The sequence below is a fragment of the Taurulus bubalis genome (genome assembly GCF_910589615.1).
Source record: "Taurulus bubalis genome assembly, chromosome: 11".
Taxonomy (NCBI): domain Eukaryota; kingdom Metazoa; phylum Chordata; class Actinopteri; order Perciformes; family Cottidae; genus Taurulus; species Taurulus bubalis.
Genome location: NC_136599.1, coordinates 8,731,606 through 8,755,895, shown reverse-complemented (window position 1 = coordinate 8,755,895; position 24,290 = coordinate 8,731,606). Strand labels below are relative to the sequence as shown.

At 41.0% G+C, this 24,290-nt stretch overlaps 1 protein-coding gene across 1 annotated transcript; it reads right to left on the bottom strand.

Moving 5' to 3' along the window:
• Positions 1–12,599: 12,599 nt before the first annotated feature.
• dnmt3ba (DNA (cytosine-5-)-methyltransferase 3 beta, duplicate a) lies at positions 12,600–23,938 on the bottom strand (the record flags this gene model as incomplete). The annotated part of the gene is made up of 24 exons (XM_079226511.1): positions 12,600–12,741; positions 12,864–12,982; positions 13,165–13,234; positions 13,315–13,400; positions 13,510–13,658; positions 13,815–13,905; positions 13,984–14,129; positions 14,345–14,429; positions 15,280–15,463; positions 16,424–16,536; positions 16,661–16,740; positions 16,822–16,866; positions 17,019–17,138; positions 17,368–17,497; positions 18,186–18,293; positions 18,380–18,529; positions 18,676–18,738; positions 19,818–19,967; positions 20,291–20,334; positions 20,750–20,879; positions 20,982–22,705; positions 22,815–22,986; positions 23,294–23,439; positions 23,815–23,938. 24 exons carry the CDS (start codon positions 23,936–23,938, stop codon positions 12,600–12,602), a joined length of 4,371 nt encoding a protein of 1,456 aa, XP_079082637.1.
• Positions 23,939–24,290: the final 352 nt, after the last annotated feature.

Here is a 24,290-nt window from a genome sequence, read left to right as displayed (position 1 = left end):
AGTTCAAGTCATGTGAAACATGCATTTTCATCATGCATATTTCTTACTTTTATCACATTTTAGGTCACCGCTTACAGTGCCACTGACCTTGAATTGAAAACCCAATGACCCACTCCTTATTTGACACTTCTAGCCTGTAGGAGATGACTATAATTAACACTGTGACATCCTGTCTAGCGTCTGGGAGCGAGACAATGCTGCCAGAAAGAAGTTTACATTCCTCTCATGCTCAGACTTACAATAAATCCACACATGTAGAGAAGGGAAGGACTAGAATGTGAGAAAAGGTTTGCATCAAATCACCCCGTGGACTGTGATTTAATTTAAGGTCCCTGTTAAAGTACAACAAGATCATAATGTTTGAGAACTACTAGATGAATACCACTCTCACGTCTGTAAGTAGTATCCATCTTCTGTCACGATACTTGCTGCAGTGAACATTACTGCGCCCATAAATGTTTACAATTATTGAAAGCAGCCTCTTATAGTTAAAGTAAATCCTTAAAAGAAAACACTAATACATCAACAACCTACAATACGTAGTGTAAAAAGCAACATAGCCTTTAGGGACTGGTGAAGGGGCAGTGAAATGTAAACGCTGCTCTCTAAATCAGGGGAAATGATTTGGTGGCGAGTGGATGATCTATGCGTACACACAGATTTGTCGTCAGAGCCGATCTCAGCATATCGAAGGCAGATAAAGACATCTCAGAAGGTGCAGCCATGTCTATACATCAATTCAGTTTTAGAAATAGCTTTTTAAAAATGGCTCACCAATGACAATTGCTCACTTGGATATGTTTTTGTACGTATTGCACTCTTCGTAAACCTCTTGGCTATCTTTGTATCCCGCAGAGCACTCTGAAGAAGAAGAGCATCCGATCATCAGCCAGCAGAGCTGAGAAGAGGCTCTCTCAGCAGATTGAGGTTTGATGATACACATCTGATGTAAAATGTGGCTGCACCAATGAAACATTGCATGTTGCAACCTATATGAAACCGTCATCCTCATAATGATACTGACTGTTGTTTGTTTACCCAAAGGATGACAGTGCAGACCTCAGGTGCCAACTCCACTTTGCCAAAGAGGAATTAGCGCTCATGTGCAAGAAGCTCACCAAGTTGGTATCAGAGAGCGAGGGCATGCGCGAGGAGCTGGCCAAATACCACTACGCCTACGGCGACATAGACGCCATCCAATCGGCGGGGGGTCAACAGAACTCTGCCCACGCCAGGGAGGCAGGGGTCAAAATTCACCTCAAACTGGTGGAGGAGGAAGCCACGCTCTTGAGCCGGCGAATTGTTGAACTGGAGGTGGAGAACCGTGGACTGCGAGCAGAAATGAGCGACATGAGAGAGAAAATTGGAAGAGGAGGAGATGAAGATTTAGAGGAAGAAGAAGAGAATCGGGATGTGTCGGAGGAAGATCTGTCAGCTTCCACACAGAAGGGCAGAGAAAGAAGTATTGGAATAGGATGCACAATGTTCGAGCAGGGTCAGGACGAGGAAGCAGAGAAAGGTCAACGTGATGCTGAGACGGATGGGATGATGACTGCTCGGCATGCTACTCGAGAGGGTCCTGTGGGTGGTGAGTGGCACCCTTCAGACAGCCATGAGAGTGATAACAACAAAAAACCCGACAGAGGTCCCAAAGGCATGACGGTGAGAGACTATGAAACTCTTCTAGCTCTCAGAGATCATACTAGCATTTTAAGTTCAGCAATCCAGCTCCTGACTACGTCTCCAAAAAATGGCCACAGTTTATCTCCCTCATGTGCTTTTACCTCTCCGACAGAGGCGGACTTGAATGAAAAGGCACATAAGATATTGCCACCTTCAAATGAGGTTTTGGAGCTTCTACAAGCCATGTTGTTGGCGTTCATTGGGAGAGTGGAGACGCTCCTCTCAGGAGAAGATTTTGGGAAACTCTCCGTTCACAAGGATGGACATGTTCGTGATTCCTGCACGTTCTCCTTTCTCCCCAGAGACTGTCCTGATCCGAACCTCAAAGAGTCACCGAGTAAGCAGGAGTGTGTAGAAGACCTACGCACCTCTGAGGTTAAGGAGAGAGAAAAACAAACGAGACAAACAACTTCCTTTCAATCGGACATCATTCACAGCTGCAGGGACCCAAAGATGCGACTGTGCTTGCAGGTTCTGTGGATCCTCCATCAGTGGTGTCAAGTGAAAGGACCCGGACTGGAAGGAAAAGAGGTAAAACTAAAGTTGTTGATACTTAAATCTGCAAATTGTGTCGGTTTTGAAAAATATATACATACAATACATACATTTGTAATATACCTTGATTGTTTTAATTCAGGATGAAGACAAAACCATGTATTTGCTGCGGGGGTTGTTGCAAGACCTTGGTGCAGAGCTTCGGGATGAGCGGCTTGAATTCAACAGTAGGGCCAAGGATGCTGAGGTAAGGATGGCGTTAACCCTTCAGGCCTGTGTCTCTCCTGCTGCGTGTGAAGCTCTGTGATACAGTGATGAAGTCCTGTCTGATGATCTGGCTCCCTGGCCACACGCCCTCCTGACACTCAGTTCAACAGGCATCGTGAAAAGATTCATGCCAGAGTATCTAGGCTAATCTCTTGTAGGGGCTGCGGCCAAACAGGACATTTTCAAAATCTGCTGCATGAAAACACTCAACTGATTCTCTGCGTTGTCCAGACCTGGTGCATGAATATATTTCTCCAAAACGTAACAGCTCCTTGATTATCTTTTCCAGCTGCTTTATCAAATGCAAAACGAAAGCTTTAAATAATCACTGCACTCTTGGTGTGTTTTCTTTGCACAGCATGACTCTAGATCTGCTTTGAAGGGCCGGATTTATTTCTTCAAGGGTGTTTTTCCTCCTTATTCCACTGGCTAGACTGTAATCCCTCCTTTCCTCTGAGGCACATTTAATATGCACGAGTGCCAAATAACGGCTGTCGTTCATTGTAATTGAACCCAAACGTAATGGTTTATGGTCTTACAATGTCAATACACAACATTCTAATCCTCACAATACAAACTCACAAGTCGGAAATGGGAATCTGTCCAATTACTACCATCAATCCCTTATGACATGAACACTGTTAATGTTTGGTCACACCATATTAGTTTATGTTAGCATGCTAAGGTTTGCCAAGTAGCACTAAACACAAAGTACAGTTGAGGCATTAGTTCAGCAGGTATGTCAATCCATCCAATAGTTGTTAAGAGTCTGGACCTTAGTTGTGGCTCTACAGAAAAACATTTACGTGACTTTTTTTTTGTCATTCTTTGCTCAGTGTGGCGTCAGTGATGTCTTTCATGATGGAGCTGACAGGTGAGTGTCTTTAAACCATTAACATCTTAACCATTTTGTTCTTGAGAACACTGCGGTTATAATTCATGTCTCACTGTCTGTTTTTAACAGAATAAGCAGCTCAAAAGTGAAAAGACTTCGGCGACAGTTTTCTCCACACGGCTGTAAGAGGAAGAACTGGTGCTATCTGAGCCAGGAGGCCGCCCAGCTGGACCGAGAGGACCCCGTTAAGACGTGGGACCATCTAATCATGCCGCTTAGCTTCCCTGATCTCGACTTTGAGCGGATGTCCATGGAGAGGAGCCACACTGCCCCGGAGAAATCTGCCGTCCGCATCTACTACAGCCCCCCGTCAGCTCGCAGAGTCCAGCTGGCTCAGCTGAAGCAAAGCCCCGTCACAGATCGACAGTCTGTCAACTCCGGTTCTCCGTGGTGCACGCCGCCGACCTCCTTCTCGCCGCTCTGTCTCGGCTCGGCTGCTAACCTCAGTGACGACATGAAGGAAATGACGGCCGGCTGGAGGCAGTCGGTTCAGGGCAGTTCCCAGGAGAAGAGAGGGAGATTACAGCAGCGGTGGGTGGACGTGGCCTGTTCAGGTACTCAGACCCACATGAAGCCACAGATGGTGAGTGTTGGTCTGCAGACAGACGGGTCGGTCACTGTGAGAAGCAGTCCATCCCGGGTCCTGGGCACCTCCTTGGTGTCGGCCCGCCTACACCACATCTCCACCTCACTGGACGGGGGACCAGGCAGAGTCGAGAGGTCCAGAGTCTCCACCTCCTCCCCTAAATTTTACCGGAGACACTCTGTATCCGGTGCATCGTCTCCTCCCTCATCCATCAATTTAAGCTCCTCCTCCTCCTCATCTTCATCCACCTCGAGAGATCGAGCATTGTGGAGTCAGAACCACCAAGGCCACACCAACCTCACATGGACTCGACAAACCAGTCACAGATCCTGTCCAGGACTGAACCACAGCTCTCTGGGCAGCGGCAAGTCTTCTAGCAAACCCGCAGGCGCCAACCGTTACGGCATGGTCACGGAGTTCCTGCGCAGGGTGAGCGGCCGGGCAGAGAAACCGGTACCAGGGTCAGGGCAGAAGACAAAGAACGGTCTGAAGAACCTGGAACGCGTTCCCACGAGGCCTCCTGCAGCACCGCTGCAGAGGAACGACAGCGTGACGAGGATCGTCAACCAGAGGTTCATGAAGCAGCGAGAGGAGGCCAGTCGGGCCCAGAGAGAGGAGAAGGGGAGCAGCCTGAACCCCCACGGGGTCCGACACAGCCCGAGTACCGTCACAGCAGAGGTGAGTAACGCACAATATGTCTGTCTGTGTGGAAATTAGCAGCAGGTGTGTTTTATCAGATAGAGGCGAGATGTTCAGATCGTCAAGTTGATTGATTAGTGAGCTTAAGTTCTGCAGTGAATAATCAGTTAAGTAGTTAATCGATTAGTCAATCAACAGAAGATTAAAACATATTATATTTGTGTTATTTATTAGGATTTGCTGCTTTACCTAAAAACAAGTAATTTAAATACCTCACAATGGAAAAATTTGAACGGCATTTTAAATTCTTTTCTGACGTATTCTTGACTGAATGATTGATTACTCAATAATAATAAAAAGACAACACAGAATCCAAGAAGTCTGCACCACTTTCAAGCAAGACTTTCTGGATTCTGTTTTTTTTGTTCTTTCACCTCTCCGACCACAGAGCACCTGTCGGGTTAGCCTTCAGAGCATTGCAGCCTTTCAGCGCTTTCCTCTTCCATTGTGAACAACTTTTAAAAGATACCTTTTTGTTAATGAAAATAACTGATAGTTGCTCGGTAAGTGTTTCTATCTCATCTCAGTCCTCTCTTTTCTCTTTCTCCGACCAGGATGGAAACTACGACCACAGCTCCAGCAGCACCCTGACCTTCTGCTTTGCTCGCCCATCTCGCTCCAGCCAGAGACAAACGTCAAGCCCGAGCAAACTCCACCGACACAGATACTCGCCTCCCTCGAGTACGGCTGCAGACTCCAACTGTGAGTGAACGGGCAGAGAAACAGCAGCGATTACTGATACGTCTGGATGGCTGAGAGCGGTCCGAGTGACAGGGAAGGGCATTTTAAAATGTAATCTTCAAATGTAATTCCTGCTTTACTGCAGGAACTGGGAGAACTAGTAAACTGTATGTGGGATGTGTAGGTTGTCTAGCTCAGTTCTTGTGTTTTCTTTTGGTGCAATTTATAACCCTCATCTCCTTTAACACATGGGCTCAATGTGGATTTAAATTACAATAAACTACAATGTTGCAAAGCTTAATTCCTATTTACAACTTTAAACTTGATTATATTGTAAACTGCAAATTAACTTTATATTATCTTTGTAGTATTTAACCTTGTTTTATTGAATAAACATCTAAGATTTCAATAACAGGATGATGTATTGAGATCATTTCATCTCCATATATGGCTTCACAGTCACCCCTCACCCTGAAATGTGCAGACACTTGTTTACACTGCAGTAATCGGCTGCTTCAGGAGGGAGACTGCAGGCTGTTACATCACAGGCTCAAAACTGCTAAGTAGTTAATAAGATAAGATTCCCTCGCCTGTCAGGAGCATGATCCATCCTTTCTCTCTCTCTCTCTCTCTCTCTCTCTCTCTCTCTCTCTCTCTCTCTCTCTCTCTCTCTCTCTCTCTCTCTCTCTCGGATTGTGTGACTGTTGACTTTCACTGTCTCTGAAAACCTGCAGCCAGCACAATGGAAATGTAGCGTTTTGTTTTGTAACTTTGTGATATACCTGGATATTAAATATTGATAGTGTGAGATGGAAGCTGAAACATGTTGTCTTCTCTCAGGACACACAATCACACAGTGTCATGTTTCTGCTCAACACGTGTTCTCCCTCTATTGTCTCCATAACACACACACACACACACACACACACACACACACACACACACACACACACACACACACACACACACACACACACACACACACTGTCAAGTGGAGAGTCTTCAAGTCAACATAACCCAGTTTCAGAGGATTTGTGAAAAGGTGGCTAAAATACACAAAATGGGACAGTGAACAACTTTTCTGAGGATGGAAAAAAAAGATCAAATAAAAGTAATATTTATAAATAATCATGAATTAGCCCACACAGTGTTTATAGAAATACAACAAATAGGCATAATTGCATAGACGCATGACACACAAACCTATGTCAATATGAAAATATATTAAGACATTAAGAAAACAGACAATTAATATTATTAATGTATATGTATACATGTTGATGTTTACAATATTGTTGCTGGCAAAACATCTACCTCTCATATTCTGTTGACAAAAAAGTGACTGACTGACTTACTGTATGAACTACAGTCATATTTCTAGCGAACTACCGAACAGTATATTTAGTCAAATTAGCTTCTCCCTGACCAGCTCCAACTGTACATGTGAATGCATCTATGATACAAATCCAGTAATATACAATATAATGTAGCAGTAACACACTTACTTGTGTTTTTTTACTGAATGCAGAACTTGCAACAAAGTACGTCTACAGTACACTTTAGTATTACTACTTTCTGTATACTTCTTGTGACACGGTGCAGTACCATATCATACCCGAGAGGGCGCTGCAGCTGCAGCTCTGCTCTTTTGCTCAGCTGTGCTGTTCCGTCTGTCGGTTTGTTGACCGAAATGAAAACAAAGCCGGAAGTGGTTTTCTCCTCCAGATGAGACAGTCATCAGCGGTTAGATGGAGGCCGTTTTCTTGAGGTTTCATTCTTTTGACTTCGAGGCTGATCGACGGTTTCAGGACGGAGTGAAGGAAGTAAGCACGTGCAGCAGCAGCGGCGAGGAAAGCGAACTGCTGGACCTGAAACTCTTCTTTTACAACAGGTATGTGGCACCTGTGTGTATACAAGTACATTTACTCAAGCTGTACTTAAGTAACTGTTACACGTTTGAGGTAACTTAGTCCAACTGTACTTTACACGACATTTATTTAACAGATTTAGTTACTTTACAAATTAAGAAGAATGAAGAGCTTATAAAATGACTTTTTTTATTATCATAGTTTAAACTAGACTAGACGTATAAACTACCCAACAAAAATAACGTTGTACAAGTACAGCTGAAATAATAAGCAAAATATTTAATGATTTCTGTCATTTACGTTGCAAAAAGATGTCATGGTTCCAGCTACTTTTCCTTTTAATTATTGTCATTGTTTTATTTAAAATGAAATAAATCATTTTGAGGACACTGTGATGTATCACTTTGAGCTCTGGGGGATTTTTTTCTCTCACAATTTTCTGAACAAATCAAAACATAATCAATAAAATAACTATTAATTGCAGGTGTCTTTGGATGGAAATGTGGCATCTGCTATTGCAAAGATCCCAAACTAGGTGACAATTCAGGTTATCGCTGACCTTTGCTGCTTTACTGCTCAGCTCTCCATTTGTACAGGTAGTCTTACTGATCAGCACGAATATTTAAGTGCTGATATTATCTAAATTGATAAATTATTAATATTTAGTACCTCCAAAACCAAACCTCTTTCTGCTGCCAGCAGATGGCGTTATGCCCCACTTCCCCCAAATGGATAGCATGAGAATGTTTCCTGGGGCTCAATTGGGTATTATTGATGTAATATAATTATATTTTGTATTTTCAATCTGAATGTGGTGCTGTGCCTCTGCTGTAGTGGAAGTATAAAGTGGCAGAACATGGAAATACCTAATGTATAAGTACCTTGAAATAGTAACAGTTGTGTTTTTACATCATGATCTTGATGATGAACTTAATGCTACAGTACCACAGGAAATGAAGCTGTGTCTGTCATTTGCAGGTTCGTGGAGCCCATAGACCGGACGGGCTACAAACAGTGGAGCGCCGCTTCTGCTTGTGCGCCTCCAGTAGATTGTAGCGTTGAGCAGCTGGAGCAGCTGACCCTTTCAGACTCCGAAATCAGTAAAAACCAGACGGCCGAAACATCTGCAGAGACGGAGGTCACGCAGCTGTCCTTTGCGGAGGTGATGCGACTGGTTCAGGAGGGAAAGGAAGTGCCCGGAGCAACAAAGGTTGACGTAAAACCAACGAACCAGAGTCCCACTCCTTCTCACATGGAAAGGAGACTGAAACCCTGGGAAATATCATCGGTTTCAAAGTGACTTTTTACTGTAAAATACAAATATATATTTTAATAAAGACTATGAAAAAGTCAAACTACAAGTTTTTTTTTTTTGACTGAGGTTTGAAAAGTAAAGGTATAGGAACAAGTGCTGAAAAATAATTGGATGGACAGAAAAGACTCAAAACCCTCCACAGGTAACGTTCCAGCATAATTAATGTTAATATATGAGAATGTAACCCAACTTATTCTGTTTACCTTCAATTGTGCTTCTCCTTTGTCACTGGGATTACTGTGGAGACTCACAGTTCATGTGAGGTTTGATAAGCTTCCAGTGGTGGAATATAAAGTACATCTACTCAAGTACTGCGTTTCAGTAACATGTTGAGGTACTTATACTTTATAGTTCAAGACAATTTTATGCTACTTTGTTCTTTTGCTCCTCAACATCTCGGAAGCAAATGTATTTTTTACTCCACTGCACACATTTATAAACTGTTACTTAGTTATTTGCATTCAGATTTTTAAATAAATAAAAAACTAATACTTAGGATATTCTTATGGATTAAAGGTGAATTACCATTTTCTAAATTCATACGTTACGCTTATGGTCTAAGACAGTCCAAAAATATTAGTAAACATAAACAACTCTCCCAAATCCTAAAACTAGAGTGCAAAGGATATGCATATTTCTTCCACCAATGCAAGCTTCTACAAATGTACTGGACTGAGTTGTTTATCTAGATTAATGTATGACTAATACATTACTTGTAAAACATAAGTCTTCTTACTGTTTTCACTGTTTATTTATATTACTTGATTTGTATTTACTATATGTCTCTTGTGTGCACTGCTGCTGTAATCCTGCAATTTCCCCACTACGGCACTATTAAAGGATTATCTTATTTTATGTTGCCCACTTCTGACAGATCTGTTGAGGTGGGCCTCACATCCCCTAGTGACAGGATATGGGTCCACAGGAGGCTGATGAGCTCAACATAAAGTCGCTGATTCTCTTCCACCTCGTCCCGAAACTATATACTGCAGCATTGTGGAAAACAATGTTGACCTCTTGTGGAGTAATAAAGGGTCTTTCTGTCGTAACCTTTCATACAGTCTGTGGTCGTATAAAACATTGATATAAAGAAGCAAGAAATTATGCAGCTCAGATTTTATTTCCATCATCATTCAGGTGAATTTAAGTTCCTAATTATCTCCATTAAGTTGGACTAATCTACATGAATAGAATGATTCTTTTTTTTTTTTTCAGGGCACTTTCTTTAGTCACCTCAAAGCAATAAAACAAGTCAAAATGAAAAATAAGAAAAAAAGATATCTTCACCTATCAATGATGTATTGAGTATAATATCACAAAGGCCATTTGTTTTTTTTACCAAGGAACAGGGCTTTACATCGCACTTCTCTACATCACTTTGTCATTTCACTGAAACAAATAAACATTTAACACAGAGCACAACAACCTACAAGAAAAACAAAACAGTGTTCTCTGCTGCCAATAAAATGCAGAGAAAAAACAACGGCAAACCCAAACTGTACATGCAAAGTTTGCACTGTTAGCGTAGCACCATCAGGAATCAAAAGTCCCAAACAAACAAGCAGTGAGGTAAAGGTGTCGACCACATCACTGTCGGTCTGTCCGTCATACGTGTGTGTGTGTGTGTGTGCGTGCGTGTAACTGCACAACACGCAGAGAACAGATGCAGCACAGTGACGTGTGGCCAACCACCGGGAAACTAACAGTGATTCATACCGAGAACAGCACCAAAATATGAACTTTCAGTGGAGTGTTAAATCGTAACACCTGAACAATACTGTCAATGTTTTAAGAGAATTTAAAAGCTGTCATTTAAAGAAAGATCAATATTAAGAAATCAAAAGTACAGATATGACATTCATGCTAACTAATGGTTCATGTCTCACTGAGATTAAAAGGACCACAGTGTTTTTTGCAGTTAACAAATCGTGTTAGAAAAGTTCTTACTGTGATTATAGCAGTAAATACCAAAAGCATTCGTTACTGTTTGATCTGCCGATTGATTTCTTGATAAATCGATAAATAGTTTGGCTGATAAAACATCAGAAGACTGCTCGTCACACTGCAATACCATCAATGTCTTGTTTTCGTCCAACTAATGGTTCAAAAGCCCAAAAATGTAGGACCACAAATAACAAATAATTTCACAATTATTATCATTCTGAAGAATATTTAGTCCTAATAGTTTATTAATAGTTTGGTTTATGAAATGTCAGAAACTACGGGAAAAAGAGAGTCCAAGATGACAGAAGGAACAATGAAGGAAGCACCAGTTGGACCAGTCGGATGCACAGGAGGGCAAACGGTTTCCATCAAGTTTAAAGCTCGCTGCTTTGTTTAAAGTTTACAGTTGTTGGGGATGGAGAAAGGCTCAAATGTGACTTCTAAATACTTATTATATTCAATAATAGTATTGATTATTCCACCTTTTACTTCATGTAGGTGCAGGTTTCTAATCTTCTTGTTAATAATTTCTACACTTTTTCTCCAATTCTTGGGATTTTCTTTTTTTTATATACTATATTCTATTTGATTGTTTCTTTTTTATTATTTATTTTATTTTTGTACTTCTTATTTATTGTTTTTACAATTACATTCTTACAGTTCTACCTCTTCATTGGGGCTTTTTTTTTAAATATCTATCTCACATTGCTATTAAAACATGATTATTACTGTATCTATACTAGAAGTAACTTTTAATTAGTATCTTGTTCTTACAGTGAGAACCTGAGGAAGATACGTCTTGATCTTTTTTTCATAAAAGGATAGTAAAAGGTCTTAAATGTTGGTTCTTAAACAAAACAGAGAGTTTGGGCTATTAATTAGGATTCGCTGTGAAATATGTTTGCCCTTTTTTGTTTTATATTGATACAACTTTGTGAAGGGAGGAAATGTGCAAAATCATCAGTATGATCCTTTACTGCAAGTTACACGTCTACTACGTCTCGTGTAAGTCAGACCTCTGCAGTCTTGTCCTTATTACAGTATTATTGAAGACACTCAAGTTGAAATGTTAATACTCACAATTGTTTGCTCTCAAAGAAGTAAGCAGAACATATTTTTGGTATAAATAGCAGATCTTAAAGAAGATCAAATGTTAGCACCGATGCAAAATCAGTGAGGTAATTTGGGGCAAAATCACTGGTGCACGATGGTGAGATGAATGTAATTTCAATAAAAATGTACAAAAAAGCAGATTAAAAAAATTGGCTAGTAAAAACAATAAAATTCACCACAGCTAATGATGAACATGATTAGATCAGACCTAAAATCACTGGTAAGATTATGCGATAAAACAAAAAATACAGATCACACAGACATATTTCCTATTCATACATTAAAAACAGGATAAAGAAGTGTTACTACAGATGTTTAACCGGTAAATCGGTGTTGAGGTAGAGACCTACGGCCTGAACCACAAAGCAAGTTCAGCGGCTCTCTTTGGCGTCACTGAAGTTGTAGAAATATTAGAAACAACGTCCAAATATGAAGACATCTTGTCCAATGATGAACAAACAACTATGGTTAGATTATTGAGTTAAAATAAGTTAAGGTAAAAGATCTTCCTGCTGCCAAAGCCAAGATTAATCCTAATTATTCATTGTAACTGTCATGGTAGGCAAAGTGCTTCTACTGGTCTATAAAACGTCTCTATTGCAACTTTATTGATCATTGCACATTCAGTGGTTCATGTCAGGATCCTGAAGGAATGACTCATTCATTTCCCTTAAATGATTGGTCAGTAATGGAGCTGTTGGCAGTTTACAATCGTGATCTTACCCAAAAAGGAAAGAACCAGCTTTGTGATACTGGAAACCCTGAACTAAGCCCAAAGATAGCTGGTTACCCGTCTGCTCTCGCTTTGTGATTCAGGCCAATGTTCTGAGGAAAAGTATTGTTTGATCACAGCACCATCATTTATCAAAGGAAACCCGGGGGGGGGGGGGAAACTAACTGAAAAGTGTCAGTGCCTGCTGGTGATGAGTAAACACTACAAGTCAAAATAGTAAATTCTACAGTAAATTCCTAACGTTTTATAAAAAGATTGGCGGGTTTGCAGGGCGGGGGATAAGGCAGAAGGTTTACCGCTGCTTGTTCTGTTCACAGTCGCTATTCACATTCAAAGTAATCCTTCAACGGGGCGAAGAGGTGACGAATAACTGGGACGCTCCAGGAGCGGCCCAGGACTCTCTGCCTCTGCGAGCGGCCCATGTTGTTCACGTCTGTGTAGTGTTTCGGGAAGCCGAAGATCCTAAAAGAGTCGATCAGATTGCAAATTGTTACAAGAAAAAAAAATCGACTCATAGAATATGTGCTCCAAGGTCACAACCCTGAGGTGGCCTACGAGAAAGCAATATTTTCCAAAAGGCTTACTGTTCCATCTCGGTGCACCACAGGTAGTCCTCTTTGCCGTTCATGGTGACAGGAAGTGGACCCATCTTTCCCTGCCTTATAGAGTTAGACTTTGTTGTAATGGTGCGGACTTTCTCGAACTGCAGGAAGAGAATCAGGGTGTTTATACTTTAATTTAAGACATTTTAAGACCTTTTTAAAATCCCACAGAATGCAATTTAAGACCTGCAGGTATCCTGGTTATATGGTTGCTTCAACAACAGCATAACTATAATAGTCAGGTTATCATTTATCTGTCAAACAACAAACTAAATGCTTTTACCAGTGCCTTGCGTCCGCCTTCCAAACAATCCTGGAGGCCCACTTTGTCATCGAGAGACGTAGCGAGAGGTCTAAAGAGGAACGCAGACAGGCTTGTAAACCGAACATTTATGCATGGAGAAAGGGCATATGATTGTGTATTATTATGTACCTGTTCATGCCGGGAAGGTTTCCCCAAAAGTAGCGTGCTCTGTGAGCAGGACTAACTTTCACTGCATCGATCAAAATTGGATTACACTGGGGGGGGGAGTAAGAAAGCAAATAATGAACAATAATACTTAATGAAGTCTGTTTTTCTGCCATTGGGCTGAGAGGAAAACTTTCACCGGTTATCCAAAATAATCACCTCAAGGAACCTGCAGATATCTGATTTATCGTGGGCACTCATGAAAACCACGTTCTCAAACAACCAGAAGAAAGGACGGTCGTCGCCCTCCTTCGGCTTCAACATGGTCAAAAGACGGTAGAACTCAAAAAAGAGCCTTCCGGTGCCCTCTGCAGGACAAACAGAGAGGGAGAGAAGACAAGTTAATGTGTGGAGAGGACGCTGAAACGCTATAAGCCCCAGTATTTCATCAGTAACTACTTGTTAACTGCTACAAAATGCACAGCTACCAAAATGCCTTTCACAGAGGTTTGAAAGCTGCATACCAAACAACCCTTTTCGAAGAGGGTTGACACACGACAAGTCATTACACGGACTGCCTCCGATCAGAAGATCAAACGGACCCCATTCAGCCACCTGCAACCACAGAGTTTAACTTGAGTTCACATTCTTGTGTTGTCTTTGGCCGTGACCGTTACTCCGGCTCGTACTCACGTGTTTCCTTGTAATGGTACGAACATCGTTGACATATTCGATCTTTCCCTCGTGCTTGATCATCCCCACAGCGATCGAATCGTCACAAATCTCTGAAGCGATGTAGCGCTCGATCTTGAAGCCGAGGTCTTTGAGCACCAGGTAGCCTGTCATGAGCCGTTAAAACAGGTTGATCATGAGGAGGAAAACACACAGTTTATTCAATGTAAACTCCATAACCATTTTCCTATTAGAAGTGTACTTTTGATTCAGGTAACTGTCTGACTGAAGTTTCTGAAGACTCGGTAGTATGAACAAAACATCACAGAGACTAGAAGAGTTTGTCTAATAAACAAGATTGACACATAACGTGAAAACTAACCCGTTGCAAGGCCGTCAAAAAGAGAGAGCACCCTGATTGGTCGACGCTGGTCAGCAGGGAGGGAGGGGTAAACTCTGTGAGGCTCCTGTGAGAGAAAACAACTACTTTCAGTACCACTGCAGCAATTAGTTAAATAACAGCATTCAGCAAGAGACCATTGTAATGTCCCTAAATCTTGTTGTATCAGCTAGACATTTATTTTTGTGTTTGTGTCTGTAAAAGTGTTAAGAAAGGCTGACTTATAATATGATTATTGACTTATTAATATGATAAATCTTGACTGGACAAGGACGACTACCTAAACCTGCCACTAGATGTTTTTCCCTTCAATTAGTTGATGAATTATTTCGGCATAAAATTAAATGCCAACTATTTTGAGAATCGACTAATTGTCATTTAATAAACAAACACACTCGCTCACATTTGCTATAAATTTTAAGCCTGAATATTTCTTGTTTTTAGGCTGTTGGTTGACATTTGAAGAAGTCACCTTGGACTCTGTGAAACTCTAATTGTCATTAGTGACTGTTTTATGATACAGTGTTTTATGAACCAAAGCAATTCATTCAGAAAATAATCAGCAGATTAATTGATAATGGAAATCAGGGATGCAAACATGTCAGGAGCAACAGAACATTGCGTGGATAAAAACCCAGGATTCAAAACAGCAAATTTTCCTAAAAGATTACAAGTACAGCTCAACTTCACTCAAATACACAACTAAACACTACAACTAAAAGCATAAACCACTTTGTGACTCGGCAAATAAAAAAGCAGTGGAACAGACGGAGCAACTTCAGTGTAGAAAAAAAGACTATGTTTTTGTTTGGTTCTTGAATTAATATTATTTTGCTGACATTGTCTGTCCTCCACCTTCAAACAAGCCAACATTTGAACTAGAAATGTGCACTGAGAGAATAATGTGTGGTACGTACGAAGGCCAGGGCGCTGTTGTTGGCAAAGAAGTCCTGAACTTTGACGCTCCAGTCCGGTCTGAGTTTGAGGTTTCCATCGCACTGTGATGGCTTGCACATGTAGCAGCTCCATGGATCGATTTCTTTCAGCTTGTCGAAGGTTCCCGGGCCCACCAGGATTTCCATACAGTCCTTACAGAAACACCTGGGACAGACAGAGAACACCCATGAATGTCAATGACAATATTATAACCGTGCAGACACAAAAAGGAAATGGGGCAGACGGCAACAAAGAGTGACCAATCTTCATTCACCATTGCTGTTTATTATAAGTCATTTAAATACAGACACATATAATCTACTGTAAACCTTCTGAAAATATCTTTATCTACAATAATCAACATCATCAATAATACACACTTTGAAATCATATCAAAAAGTTTCTTTAAAACTCCAGAACTAGAATCATCACATTTTGAAGCTTTCTTCAGTATCAAAGTAATTCAGCAATTGTGGATTCAGTGTTTTTGTGTTTTTTTTGGAGCTACTAGACCAAAGAACAGTCGGTCAAACCGGACCAGTGATGTTATTTTTCTCTCGTTGTTCTTTGTGAAGTTCGCTGGAAGTGATGTAATGTATCCTCGGTGCGTTTTATGTGGAGTGAGCACTGTGCTCCATTTAATAAAAGCCTTTAAAGTACTACAATTCTTGTCAGCAACCAGCTTTAAAAGTTACTTTAAATAATTGATGTGCAGTGGATCTAAAATAGGCTGAGAGTGGTTTATGTGGACTTTGGAAAGTGACGGATAAATATTTGGAAAAGTAATTGATACATATTCAAGTGTTACATTTGAGAGCTGAATTTGGTCTGGTGGTATGTGGTAAAAAGACTGTTTAATTGGGACTTATTATTCTTGACATGTTAGTTTAGCAATTACCTAATACCATGTCATTCACAACTGTCATTTTAAGAAAATGGAATATGTAAATAATAAACCACCTAGTTGGCTGAAACCAAGATAAGGCAAAATCTGCCTTTATAATTTACATAATTTGTTAATATAGTTTTGTGTGTCATGGTTTGAAATATTCAATAAAATCTAAGGTTTTATATGCTTACAGTGATGATCAATAGTCATCAATATAACACCTGGACAGTGTTTACCTGCAGCAGCTGGCGTTGCCACACAGAATGACCTCCGTGCCGGCGCAGCACACGGTGCAGTACGACTGGTAGCCGTCTTCATCGTAGCGAAACAGCGTCTCTGAGAAGTTCCCCTGCGAACAGTGACATGGTTGTTGTTAATAGCAGTTTGTGTTTCAGGTGGTTAGACATTCACTGACTGGACTGGAAAGCAGAATGCAGAAAGCAGACCAGACAAAGTAGACTGAGGTAGATTACCTTGCATTTCAGACAAAGACCACCTTCAAACAACGGGTGCTGCACTTCAATCTCGCAGGATCCACAAGACAAACAAAAATCTGAAATACCATTTTAAAATTAAGAATATTTATATCAACAACCATTTAAAATCACATTCAATGCGCTCACACAAAACTTACCTCCAATCTGTTTGCCTTTTTCTTGGACCCTTTCTCTTATTGATTCTGTAAAATAAAATATTGAAAACAAATCACAAATACGGAACTATAACGAGGACATAACATAAACGCCATGACTGAATCTAGTAGGTGATTTTGCTTTCATAAGAGTTTGTCGTCATGCTTGTGAATCAAATGTGGACAAAAATAATACGTACCCCTGTTATAGGTGATCACGGGTGCTGGGCTCGCCTTATTTTTTAAAACATATTTCCTTTTTGCGGGAGGCGGGTTGTCAGACATTGTAGAGTCAGAAGAATCTTGATGTGCAGCAGAATCTTGAAGACAAAGAGAAGATTAAATCAAAATGTCAGGAAAAAAACTTTTTTAAGAAAGCTTCTTTTGACACAAAAAGACGACGGTTAATCATTTATTTTTTATCTACAAACGACTAATTTGGGGTTTAGTTCTAAAATATTAATACATATAGCAACACTCTCTGACCCAGTCCACTCTGTGAGGCGTTATGAATAATAAATAAGTAAATGTTCATAAATGTACACATACCAGGAGGTGCAAATCTTTCAGGTCCGGAAGGCAGAAATCCTTCAAAAGCCCAGTCCTGCATCAGCTTGAGCTCTTTTTCTTTGTTTCCTTGCGCTTCAGTAAAAGACTTCCCACATCGCTCCCCTGCCAACTGAAGAGTACAAACATGTCCTGAGTTAGAACATTCAACAAGTCACATGTGACATCGTAAATGTTTGCAAAAAGAGACATTGTTACTATTGAGAGAGCAAAATGGCCACTCAGCTGTTTGAAAACAGATTATGTGTTCAGTTTGGTCCTAATCAGTAAACCTTCTGATTGCACCCAATTTAAAGTACTAAATAAATAAATAGCCACTGTAGCCAACACATTTGTTTTCTCTGTTAGTTGTAAAGCTGATAAAGCTGCATTTACCTTTTAACAGAGATAATAATAGTGAGATAAGAAATAATACATATCAAACAAATTTAAATAGATGGAAACAGATGAAATAATAAAAAGAGTGGAATGGTATTGAATACGTTTTAAAGGTTCAAATACTCTAATAAACAATAATAACTAATAAATCCTCTTATTAAACTGATTAAACCCATTAAAGACAGGAGACTTTCTGAGTGAATCTGCGATTTTTTCACCGCAATCACAAAAATGACAACTCTATGATGCTAGTATTAATGACAGTTGACCAATCACGGGTCACTTAGTCGTAGTTTCCTAAGTTTGAACAAATGTTGATGTGATACAACATTGTGTAACATACTGCAAAGTTACATTGGTGGGCAGGAGGATGTGCACAGAGAAGACAACAAACATGAATCTGTTTTGATATGGTTTCTTACCTCAAGGATCTGGAAGATGGCTTCCTTATAGACGGGCAAGCTGGCAAAGGAATTTTTGCAGAAGCACTTAGTGAACGTCCTAAATGTCAACAGACCCTCCGTATAGATCTGGAAAAGAAAGCGATGTTGTTAAAGTCCGATTCAACACGTGGGAAGTGTTTCCGCAGCTCGAGCACATTAACCGTACTTCGTACCTCTGAGAACATCCCGTCTCCGAACCACTCCACCCGGCGCATACCCGGGGGAGCTGACTTTGTCTTCCAAGGCATCACCATCCCAGGCCACCAGGAGAAGCCTTTCACTTTCCCCCACACCAGCTCCCCTGTTAGGAACCCTTTGCCATCCTGCAGATGTACAAAAATAAAATAATCCACAGATTATTTAGAATTACAAACGCAACAATCTAACAGATATTTGCTATGACATTATGTTTGATCGGCAGGGTGAGGACAACTGTATTGTGGGCTTTCGCTTGTAACTGTTATATTACCTTGTAGGCGTGTTTCTGTCGTCCTCTCGGTGTGGATTTATTACGGGGGGACATCTCTTCTGCCTGAGAGTCAAACACATTTAAAACAGTGAAACATTTTACCCTAAGAGGCCCACGTTAATGCGTTTTTGTCGTTTTAGGAGGTCTTAGGTGGGGAGGAGATAGCAGGTCAACAGTATCTGCCACATAGGTGTGGTATACATCATCTGAAAGCTGGGAACCTGAAGTTGAATTTGAGATGTCGCTTAGGAGTATGTGTCACGTTAGCATAAGCCAAAAAGTGCAAAAGGGGCTTGGAATAGAATGATAGACGTATATGATGGCCATCCAATGCTCTGTTATGTCTCATAAATCGTTGCAACAATTTTTATGTTGATACCATTACTTACAATTACAGATTTGCTAAATGTAAAAAAAAATGTACCACTCGAGAATTGATTAAAAAAAAAGTTAAATACCATACAAATACCACATTACGACAGCAAGGCCTTGAGGAAAACCGATCAAAAACATTTGACATTTCGGGTTTGCATTTTTCGCCAATTGGATGGAAAGCCCCTCAAATATTCAAATATCTTGAGATGAGGTCTCGGGACCCGTCCAAAAATTGCCATGCCAGTTGTCCTTCACCAAATCTTTGCTTAACTATGAAGCGTTGTCCAGCCCTCCGGCTGGATTCATCATGTCGTCTATATTTCATTTTAGGTGACATGAAGGAAAGAAGCAAGGTAGCCCTTCATCATTGTTAAGATATGAACTGCTTTGTTCACAGCAGCATCCTATACTGTAATACAACGAGTAATCAAACAGGTAAAATCCAATAACAAACAAGAAAACCTCTTTTCCACTGTTTGACATCACTGTGTTTGTGATCGCACAGAACAGGTTTGCTTTCATTTGATGTTAAATGTAACATAAAATGTAACAATGAATGCATCTTTGTGTGTTTTAAGGTTACCTGTGGTGTTATAGATCTCTAGTAGCCTTACTCAAAAGGACTCAGATTTGACCAAATGCTATCAAGCGTTGTAATCAAGAAATGTCAATGCTCATTTTCTTCTTTTGTTCTAATGGCATTTCAGCAGGCAGAGAGGCCAGTCATGGCCCAGGGGTATTTTGGCAGTATACTTGAATACACCTACCACCTCATCTTGGGACTCCAGACACTTTTTGCTGTCCTTATCAACACCTTCGGGGGTGGACTGGGTGCTAGCACCAGCCTGAAACACTGTACGGGCCTGTGGCTTCTGCCGCAAGCTGTTCTCCCGGCCACAACCTCCCCTAATATCCATCTGAGAGACAACACACTCTAATTACACACTCAAATACCATGCACATGCAACACACATACACACACACACACACACACACACACACCTGCACCTGATAAAGGATCAATAAATACCATAAAGGAGGTAAGTAAAGGGCAAAAGGATGGTTAGTATAAGAGGGAAAAAACTGCAGCAAAAATACAGGTTTCTGTGTTCTCCCTGTGTTAGTGTAGTTGTGAGGCGTAGCATACGTTTTTATGGTGACAGAATTAAGAAGTCCTATTTTTCATTAAAGATCCGGCTTTTATAACCCTGTTAGAACCCATTTTCTGAAAATCTGTTACCTCTTTCTTCGTGGCGCACTTCTCTCGAGGTGTACTGGCCTTTTCTTTGGAACGGAAATAGAAAGTATTTTAGTATGTTTTCGTGTTGAGGCCATTACAAAATATATATCTGTATTCTGACATATTAATACTGCAAATCAGAAGGATTACCGAATCCTGAACCTGATGCTCAATACAAAATACATCAAAAATAAAAAGACTTGTCGGAACGCTAACGTGGGTTTTCCTTTACTTACGATGTATCTTTGTAAGGCGAACTTCACAATGCTTCACTGCCACATTCAGCTCTAGAAAATCAGATATAAGTGTTAACGTCTTAGTAAACTTCTGCTTCAACACATAACCTGTGCATCATGCAAATCAGTATCCTCCTTCCATGATAGGTGGATTATTTATTGGATTGTTGAATCAAGTTAGATGCAAATTTCACTTTACCTGATGGATCATTTTTCATCTTACCTTCAGTGTGAAGTGTGGAGTCTTTATTGCTGGTGTAGTCAGAGAGAACGCTGTCAGACGTGAGGTCAGACTCGCTCTCTTGTAAGGCCTCATTCTCAGAAAACATTACAGCATCTTTATTCTCCAGGGCCTGTGACAGGAAATACAGTACAAATGCAGTATTAAAACAGAATGAATTATATTAAAGATGTGAAAACTAAACAGAAACACAGACACTCCTCCATTTACATACCTGAGTAAAAACCTGCTGAGCCTCTAGGGGAGGACAGGGAAGAGACAACAGGGTCATGACAAGCTTTCTGAAGATTGATGTCGGATTGAGGTCCTTCAGTACGCTAGCCCAGTGTTTCTCCAGTGAAACCACTTCTGAGTTGTCTTTCGCTCCCTCCTCAGCTTGCTGATACTCAAGGAATTCACTTGTGAGCCGTTTGACCTCCTCCGGGGAGGTGCAGATTTTCAGCTTGGTCCCAAGCTCCTCTACCACTTTCCCCGTCCCCTTCCCTCTGCTCTGGGGGTTCAGCAGCTGAGCTATGCTACATAGCACCTCATCACTCAGAGGCAGCTCCCTTGCAATGCAACCTGTGAGTGCACTGTAGAAAGACAACACCTCCTCTTTTAATAGCGGCAGTGCATCTGTAGCCTCGGACTCATTCAGGAAGTCTTCCACAGCTTTTCCACCCAGACTGAGTTCGGGGCTCGAGAGGTAGAATCTCTTGTTCTTAAGGATTTGGGCATCTCGTTCTTTGAGGAAGCGAGCAGCAGATTTAGGTTGAAGGAAGTAGGAGGTGTAGACGCACAGCAGGCTACTGCCCTCTTCTAGGATTTGCAGCATATCACCTCGGGCAGCTCCCTCCTGTGTCTGCAGAAGCATCTGGAAACTGTGCAGAGGCTTTAAGGCCTGTTCCAGGAACATAAAAGTTGCCCTGACTTTGGGATCCTGCAGCTGGGAGCAGATTATATTGGCCTTTTTATCGTTCATATTGCAAGACTTGAAGTAAATTATGAGATCTGTCCATATCTCCAAGATTTTTGTGACCAACCGGCAGAATGCAAGGCAGCTGGTGAGGAGATGAAATGATGGACTATCCGCACTGATTTCGTAGCCAAAAAGAGCCTTGAGGTTGTCATTCTTGGTAGCGCAGGAGGAGTAGTGAGCATGGATATCTACCATCAACTCCTGAGCCTGATTGGAGAGCTCCTTAATCCCAGCATGGCAAGCAGCATCCGCGATAGCATAGAGTCCTCCTAAGGCTACTATGTTCGGGTTAAGTTCCCTGAGCTGTGAGCAGATCTGCTCTGAGGCCGCACCATTACCATCAGAATAAACAGCGGCAAGATTATCTGTGCGTAACCCGAATTTCTTCAAGGTCTCCACCACTGCTGCTGCCGTTTGATCTTCTGCGCCCTCCGCTGTCTGAAGAGCATCCAGAAATCGGATGCAGTGCCTGGAGGTTTCGACATCAAAAAACCCAACAAGGACCACAGAGGCCGTGTCATCTTTTCCCAGCGAACACCCTTCATAAATGTAGACACAGTACGGAGTGTGTTGGCAAACCGATGTAATGTCGTTGGGATACTGCAATCCCAGTTTACGGCGCGCAAGATGTCGAGAATCGTGTGCACCTTCAGCAGGGCCAGTGTAGCAGTGCTTGTGAATAAACCGGATGGCTGCGTCGCTACAAGGCAGCGGTTCAGAGCGATTGCTTTTCAGGCTGACGTCGTTGTGAATTCGAACCCATTTTGTGTGTTTGTTTGTTTCCGTGTGTCGCTTGAGTTCAAGAAGGCCTTTGCTAAATGTTTTCAGGTTTTTGTTGCAGAAGCGGCAGAAGGTATATTCCTCTCCAAGAGCACTATGGTCAGCCCAGTCAAAGCTAGCCTTCCACTTTTCAGTGAAAGGGAAAGCGTTCATCTTTACGGTGCCCACTTCCTCTGTCTCGGAATTTAATTTAGATCCGTCTGAGAAAGTAAGAGGGGGAAAATTATTACGGCACAATTACTCTAAATCTGATGAACGAAAGACTATTAATTATTTATTATTATTACAGAGAAAAATATGTTAAGTTACCTTTATGCAATTTGTGAGGCACCACAATAGGGCTGATATCCTGGCTGTCCCGAGCTTTCACAGGGTCGTATCCCTCATTTTTCACATTTTCCAGGTAAAAAGCTTTGAACCACTTCATGACCTCAAAGTTAATTTTGGAATTCCCTTTTATGAGCTCCTCAACTGGAATAGCCTATACCAAGATAAAGAAGACATGACAACATTTTTTTATTAATCTGACTTCTATATTGATTATCAAGAATATACTTTAACATTTTGGAAAACACACGTCTTCTTGCTGAGGGAAAGATGATTAGATCGATACTACTCTCGTATTTCTACACTTAAAATAACGCTAGAGAGAGCATGTGTCTCACTAAGCTCAGCATAAAGACTGGACACAGTAGGAAACAGCTCGTCTGGCTCTGTCAAATGTATAGAAATCGGCCTACCAGCACCTCCCAGTTATAATGCTACTCTACTAGAGAAAAAGTGCATACCTTTGTGATACCGTTCTTGCCGAAGGCCTCATGCAGGAGACTGAAGTTGTGCTTACAGTCATCCTCACCTTGTGCATCAAGTTTCACCTTGGTCATGTCAACAGAGCCAGGAATAACCCAGTCCATGATCTGACAGTGACATGCACCTGTGGGATCACACACACAACACACACAAAGACAGTTCAGAAAGTGTTGTCTCCGCAAATGAAGGGAAGAACACACACTTTTGCTGTTTTTCGAATAGTAGTGAGATATTACGTCGAGCTGTGAGCAACCATTTTTCCACAACACAACATAGCTGCTTCACAATAAATGTCTCACAATTTTTTATGTGAACAAGCAGCATGAGATTGCAATAGGGCTGTAAACCAACAACATATCAGTGAAATAGGGTTGATTTATAAAAGTATGTATACAGACAAACATGTGAAACTGAACTTCATAACACAAATATTTAGATACAAGTTACAGAAGTACTGCTGTACGATTGCTTTGTATTATATCGGCTCATAATGATTCACCTGAACCCATCTCCCGCACATCTTTGAAGTTTGTCTTCAGCAGGTTGTTGATCCAGGTCAACAAAGTAAAGCGGCTGCTTTTATCCTGGATGGAGTCCGGAGAAACAACCACTGCACTTGCCATGTTGCGTCTCTCTAAGAAAGAAAACATTATTGTTATCATAGTTATCTCATCTTCATGTCTGTCATTTATCTTACAATCTACACAAAACATAAAATTACAATATGTATACATTTACTGTCTGGCTGGTGGTCCACTAATTGCAGCGTTGATTTGATTCTGATTATTGCGGTTAAAAGTGTCTACAAGAGCTGGGCGATATGGCCAAAATATTCTATCAAAAAATAAGCTATTTATAGCATGTTTTTTGGTAATTCAATAAATAAATAAACACATGGTTTTGGATACCATTGTGTGACTGCAATACATGACATATGAAAAGTACTGAGCATTTGCTCATTTAATGAAAAGAAAT